Source organism: Anarhichas minor, unplaced genomic scaffold (assembly GCF_050575085.1).
Source record: "Anarhichas minor isolate MPS153535 unplaced genomic scaffold, ASM5057508v1 ptg000021l, whole genome shotgun sequence".
Taxonomy (NCBI): Eukaryota; Metazoa; Chordata; class Actinopteri; order Perciformes; family Anarhichadidae; genus Anarhichas; species Anarhichas minor.
In genome coordinates, this window is record NW_027466467.1 from 560,097 (window position 1) to 567,500 (window position 7,404).

The 7,404-nt window shown below is 42.4% G+C and overlaps 1 protein-coding gene across 1 annotated transcript in view; it reads right to left on the reverse strand.

The window, feature by feature from the left end:
* Positions 1-2,498: 2,498 nt before the first annotated feature.
* pcbp4 (poly(rC) binding protein 4) overlaps positions 2,499-7,404 on the reverse strand; it is a 51,616-nt gene continuing 46,710 nt past the window's right edge. The window contains exon 13 of the mRNA XM_076096332.1: positions 2,499-3,458. Within this exon, the coding sequence (XP_075952447.1) occupies positions 3,053-3,458 (406 nt within the window). The 3' untranslated portion in view covers positions 2,499-3,052. The remainder of the gene's footprint in view (positions 3,459-7,404) is intronic.

Consider the following 7,404-nt stretch of genomic DNA (forward strand, 5'->3'; position numbering starts at 1 on the left):
CTTTCATCATGAGTGTCCCTTAACGTGTGTTTGGGCTGCCTGGTATCACAGTGTGGTCCCTGATATATCTGAGCCGACAGCGTTATTGATCAGAATAAAGATCGCTTCACAACATACTGACGTGTCTGGCTTTCAAAACTCACATGTTGACGTTATTTCTCTTTATAAATGAAATCTAAATAAAACGTGATGTGTTTTCAGTAAATTGCCGACTAAAGCGACACAATGCAGCATTGTTGCCCGTTTGAATCGGTTTACGATTAGATATAAATGATCTACGGTCTTGTTTTCTATATATCACCCTTTGCATGACGTGGTAGTTCTACTTTATTCTAGTTCTGTGGATGCTGAAAGTTGAGAAGCAGCGTCAAAACATTCACAAGCACACGTCCTCCGTCAGAACGTGAGCTTGTGGTCAAATGTTCAGTTTGAGCTCACAAGTGAAAACACAACTCTTCTATCCAACAAACATCTGGTTATTAGCATTAATGGGACAGTGATGCTTATTATTCTTTTCCCAAAACAAAACCAAAGAAAAAGTATTTACCTGCAGCCATGTTGGGAAAACTCTGAATGTAATACTCCTCTTAATAAGTTAAAAAATAATTTAAACAACACATTTCAAATGAGAATTGTGAACAAAAACAGTTACAGACTGTTAACATTTTTTTTAAAATTCTGTTGTATGTTTTAAAAAACCCGATACAACAACAACTACAAATAAAGAAAAGAACAGACAGGAAGCAGAGAGGAAGTGGTCACATACGAGGAGACATCATTGTATACAAAAGCCGAGTGGTTCAGCTCAGTGTTAGTGACCAGTGATATAAACTCTCTGAGGGAATATTTCATATTAGTCAATAAATATGAGAGTATACAATAGAATAAGGAGTAAGGGGACAAAAAGGAGATCAGGAGACAGGAAAGGACGGGAAACGCTCAATAGTCTCTATGGCTTTAACAGGCTTTGTGGCCCAAATAACCTTTAACATCAGCATCATCATACAGTAGCTACCAACACCCACCAACACACCCGGGAACAGTCGCTCTGCAACGGGCACAAGAATAAAAACTCACAACGAAGTCGACAAAGTGGGATTATTGGAAAAAGGACGATGCGACACTCAGACCTGCCGGGACAGTTTGGATGTTCTGCTGAATTCGACTCTGATGCTGTTTTATGTCTCTGAGTGCACTTTGTGGTGTTATTTAATACGAGACTGTCCTCATCCAGAGAGGACATGCCACAATTTAATTTGTCTTTGATTTCTGTAGAGCATCTGGGTTCAGTTTACGATCGGACAAAGTCAAATGTCTCTAACGTGTAGACTGGCAACGTGGTGAAGAGGGAGCTGAGCCGGATGGCAGGTCTCTAGATTCACCAGTCCGTCTACATTCTGACCGTCTCCTCTGGTCGTGAGCTTTAAGGTGGTGACCGAAAGAATGAGATCAGAGATACGAACGTAGGCTGTCTGGGTTCAGAGCCTGCTAGAGATGTGAGGAGCTCAGTCATCTGGAGAAAACTCTCTTTAGAGGTTTTCTGGGTACGTCAAGAGGCCCCGGGATAGATCAGTGAAGCCAAAAGTCTTGCTTTGGAAATCTGATTCTTTCTTCTTTCTTCAAAGTGACCAATCTCTACCATCTATTGCTCCGACAGTCGCTGTTTCTGGCTGCTGGATACCTGTAATGCCATTAGCTCGGGCAAAATTAACAGTTTAACATGTTTAATATTTTCTGCTTATGGCTTTCATTTTAATGCGGTTGTAAAAGGTTGGGTATGTACACTTTGCCTGTTTTTTAATGTGGTGGTTTAAAACTTTAAAGCTTTTTTTTGTTTCTTTGTTGGTGTCAGGAGCAGACTGAACATTCAGTTCTGGAGGAGGTGTTCTTCACTGTAGATCTCATTCATATCCTCAACTTAGCTAACCAGTCAACAGATAGTACCTACGAACTGCACAGAGAGACTTAAAGACACACATCGGTTGGTAAAAACCATTTCCCCAAGATTTTCTGTAACGCAAAGGAGGCATTAGCTGATGCAGATTGTGACGCACGAGTAGACTGTCTGAGCTATGGCTGTGTTGAAGACCACTTATCTACAAAGGGGGGGGGGGAGTAGAGAGGAGTCAGCGACCCTGAGCGGTTCATTAAACCAGTGAACATCTGCACGTGAAACATGCAGCTTTGGCGCATAAGCAACGCAAAAATAAAGCATCACAGTAGCCGGATGGAGCGATCCATCGCTCTCTGTACAGGATTGTCTACTTTTGCACACAAAGTCACAAACATCCCACAAATGCTGCCAAATTATCAGTACTGGCAGGATCACGAGTGACCCGACTTTGAGGATTTCTTTGAGGATTTCTCACGAAACTTTGTTTTTATCCACTCGAAGAAAAAACGCTGACACAAACGTAGAAAAAGGTCAAGAAAGCAGGATGGAGGGCATTATTTCTTTATCTTCCATTTGTTCTTTAATTTATTTTCCCCATGTGGAGCTTAGACGGATAGCAGCATGAAATTGTGACAACCTTCGCTCATTGCATTTCTGATTACCCATGAGCCTCTGCAACCGGGTGTCTGGCTGCTCTTAATCGGTTAACAGAGTGTGGCAGCAGGTTTGGAGTTAAATATGTCAGTTTGTATGAGTTTTGCAGAGGAAGTGACAACTTCTTTCTGCAGTTTGTGACTGAGCAGCACTATGAAATTACAACCAGCATTTTAGTCGCTCTTTCTTAAGGTTTCTCTTTGTGGGCTCTGGGCCGAGCCAAGCCGGGCTGACCACGACCAACCCGTGACGGTCACGACTCCAACCAACGGAAAAACCTCGTTAGTTGCTGCACATGTCATAAAGTCACACACGTTCCAATCATCCCACTTTGACATTGTTGCGCGGTCAAGAAGAAATAAGAGACGAAGAGGCAGAGGGAGAAAGAGAAGTGAGAGAGTAAGAAGTAAAGAGTGTAGAAGAAGGAAAATAAAAGTGCCCTTCCATCTAAAAGAACCAGCCTCGTTCCCAGAAGCTACCTCAGTGATGCAAACTCCTCCTTCATTAGTACGGCGCAAACTTCTGTCTCTCCGGCTTCTTCATCCCGTTGGCTGAGGATGAGATCTTGGCCGTGTAGGACGCCAGGGCCGCTGCCGCCGCCGCGTGAGCCTGAACCGGGACGCCCGCCACCGTCTGCATGGAGCCCGGCAACATGGCAGCCGCCGCTGCTGCTGAGGTGGGAGGGGTGGAGAGTGCCAGGTAAGGGAATGATTTCATTCCCAGGAGGCTGGAGAGGGGGAGGGCGTAGGGGCCGCCCAGCATTTGAGCGTGGGGCATGGCGGCGCCCATCGCTGCCAGGGGGGAGGAGGAGGACGAGGAGGCGGGGGGGGCAGGCTGGGTGAAGCTCATGGTCAGGTCAACGGGAGACGGCATGGAGGAGGACTGGGCGGTGGATTTGGCGGTCTCTAAACTGGAGGAGGGGAGGGATGGGGGGAAGGGAGGGAGGGAAGGAGGTGGAGGGAAGGGAAGGAGGGTGGAGGGAGGGGGAGGAGAGGGGTAAGGGGGAGGGGTTTTTGGATGGAGAAGGGTTAGAGGGGTTAAATAAAAGACATGTTAAAAAAAAGACGAGTAAAAAACAAAGCCTAAAAGAAAAAAACCAAACAGGATATTTTGGAGAGTAAAAAAAATGAAATAAAGGAAATTTGACAAAACTCAAATCATAAGACAGGTGTGTTTTGCTGGAGGTTGCAACAGATTATTGTAGGGGAGTTCGCCGTACGGATGGGGGGTGTGCTGTATAAGTTGGGGTGATGGCTTGGGAGGGGGCTTAGGGAGGAGGAAACACAACCAGTGTAGATTTATTAGGATGGAAGCTTTGTCAGAGATGATTCAAAAAACAGGAAGAAGAAGCACAAACACAAAATCTCTTTTAGAGAGCTGAAGTCCAGCTCCACGTCGAGGTTAGCGTCTGTGAGCTAACCTTCATTTCTCAGTGTTCTCTGTGGAAACACGGTCTTTGTTAATAAACTGGGGTTTTCACATTCTAAGCAGATTAGACGTCAATGACAGTAACCGACATTAACAATGAGCCTGAAACAAAGGATGCTAATGCTAATGCTAACGACAACATTTACTTTGATCTTGTTGTTAAATGCTACGAGCCAAAAGTGCAGCAGACTCATTTCTTTCTTTCTTTTATCTAATACCACATAAAAAGGAACATTAAACAAAACAATGCAAATGTATTATAATATATAATAGAATATGCAAGTGAGGCCGAACAGTTTTTAATTCAAACAATCAAATAATTAAGTACAACGCAAGAAATTGTAGCTTCTGGCGTTCACACAGGACCCGATCAGACGTCTGGTTGAACGTCATGTTTGTTTGACTCGTAGAAAACATGGATTTTTCAACAACCGTCGAAATATTACACGACTTGCTTCAGCAGATGTCTCCTTCTGTAACGCGTATGAATGCACCTCACCGGGTGACATTCATATTTAGACACCTGCGTTTAAAAGATAGCGAGTCCGACGTTCCAGAGCGAGAGAAGGATGAAACAGAACCCTTTTCTAAAGACGAGAGGACGGGTGCAGCTCCATTTCAAGCTCAACAGCATTAAACAGAAAAAGAGATGAATTCTATACCTCACCCACTAACTGTTGAGTTTAGATGCTGTATTTTCTGTATCTTCTTGCACTCTATCAAAGATCATCTAACAGCAAAAGTACCGTCCACATTTACACAACACAAGCGTTCCTAAGTGCCGTGAGATAAAATAGTGCGTCATGTACGAGGAACATCCAATCAGAGCTGGCAGATATCTCTTCTTTTCTTATGTGAATAATGGTCAACGGTACATATCTGAAGGAGGAGAAGTTTATCATTTTATTCAAGGTGCTGGAAATATACTTTTCTTGTCAGTGAGGTTTATTGCTTGAATACCGGAATCTTCAAAAACATTGAATTTAAAAGGTTTGGAAATAAATAATTTGTCCTGATAGAATCTCTGAAATGATTGGTAGATTGTTTTAAATGTAAACGCACTGCAACCAAATCACCAGCAGGATATTTCACCAGGGTGTCCCAAAGAGAAGACGATGGGCATGAATAATGACTTCATGAATGAGTTACAGTACATTGTGTACACGCACGCACACACACACCCATTATGATTCCCTTTTTAATAATAATAATAACAGTAACTTCTTATCTTATTTTGATGTTTTTAACTATGTAATACTTTCTTATCTTATATGGTTTTGTCAAGTATGATCTTGGACTTTAACTTGACTTTGGAGGAAACCTGCTGAAAAGGCTGGAAAACTACCAGATAATCTTTATTAATAATGTACATTATTTTATTGTAACGTCTTAACATGTTGGGGAGTGAAATGTATCATATTTCTCTTTGCATGTAAATGCAAATGCAGTGAAGTATAAACATAAATACTAATTTTCTACTCATGAATGGACCACATGTTGACCATCTAAAGAGTCATTTCATTCAGCTGCTGTTCTGAGGTCAGCCGGTGGAGCTAACTCTGACAGGAAGTCTTATCTGTCTGTTGACTGACTGGAGGAAAAACAGACAAACTGTAACGGAAAAGAGAGAATTTGTGGTTGATACTTCAGCGTCGGTCTCACCTTCTGTGACCCGACATTTCAGACTGACTGAGGCCGACCCCCCCCCCCCCCCCCCCCCCCTCCCGGCTCTATATGTGATATTCTCCCGGCTGTCAGGCAGAGTGCTAAATGAAATATCAATTTCGTCCAGAGTCCAATCATGAATTTGCATATTGATGGCGGTCTGTGTCCGTCACATCGAGAGCTTAGATGAGACGGTGAAGGAGAACCGGAGTTGTTCTCTGTGTTAGAGCTTCATCTCTCATTGTTCTCTGTGTTAGAGCTTTATCTCTCATTGTTCTCTGTGTTAGAGCTTTATCTCTCATTGTTCTCTGTGTTAGAGCTTCATCTCTCATTGTTCTGTGTTAGAGCTTCATCTCTCATTGTTCTCTGTGTTAGAGCTTCATCTCTCATTGTTCTCTGTGTTAGAGCTTCATCTCTCATTGTTCTCTGTGTTAGAGCTTCATCTCTCATTGTTCTGTGTTAGAGCTTCATCTCTCATTGTTCTCTGTGTTAGAGCTTCATCTCTCATTGTTCTCTGTGTTAGAGCTTCATCTCTCATTGTTCTCTGTGTTAGAGCTTCATCTCTCATTGTTCTGTGTTAGAACTTTATCTCTCATTGTTCTCTGTGTTAGAGCTTCATCTCTCATTGTTCTGTGTTAGAGCTTCATCTCTCATTGTTCTCTGTGTTAGAGCTTCATCTCTCATTGTTCTCTGTTAGAGCTTCATCTCTCATTGTTCTCTGTGTTAGAGCTTCATCTCTCATTGTTCTCTGTGTTAGAGCTTCATCTCTCATTGTTCTGTGTTAGAGCTTCATCTCTCATTGTTCTCTATTAGAGCTTCATCTCTCATTGTTCTCTGTGTTAGAGCTTCATCTCTCATTGTTCTCTGTTAGAGCTTCATCTCTCATTGTTCTCTGTGTTAGAGCTTCATCTCTCATTGTTCTCTGTGTTAGAGCTTCATCTCTCATTGTTCTGTTAGAGCTTCATCTCTCATTGTTCTCTGTGTTAGAGCTTCATCTCTCATTGTTCTCTGTGTTAGAGCTTCATCTGTCATTGTTCTCTGTTAGAGCTTCATCTCTCATTGTTCTCTGTGTTAGAGCTTCATCTGTCATTGTTCTCTGTGTTAGAGCTTCATCTGTCATTGTTCTCTGTTAGAGCTTCATCTGTCATTGTTCTCTGTGTTAGAGCTTCATCTCTCATTGTTCTGTTAGAGCTTCATCTCTCATTGTTCTCTGTGTTAGAGCTTCATCTCTCATTGTTCTCTGTGTTAGAGCTTCATCTGTCATTGTTCTCTGTTAGAGCTTCATCTGTCATTGTTCTCTGTTAGAGCTTCATCTCTCATTGTTCTCTGTTAGAGCTTCATCTCTCATTGTTCTCTGTGTTAGAGCTTCATCTCTCATTGTTCTCTGTTAGAGCTTCATCTCTCATTGTTCTATGTGTTTGAGCTTCATCTCTCATTGTTCTCTGTTAGAGCTTCATCTCTCATTGTTCTCTGTTAGAGCTTCATCTCTCATTGTTCTCATGTGATGCATCCTGCAGATGCAAAACAAGAAGCACAAACTGCACAAGAGATGTTGCTCCACTTAACAAAACTAAAAGTTGAATTCTCTCTGCTGCCATTCAAATGCACTTAACGGTAAAAGTCGGACTGTTTGACAGACGGTTCTGTTCTGCAGGAACATCGTACGCGCTTCTAAAAGAACCGAATCCGACTTCACTTTTAACAGCTTGTACATCAAAATGAGCAACAGCTGCTCTATTAACCAAATTCATTTTATCCAAACA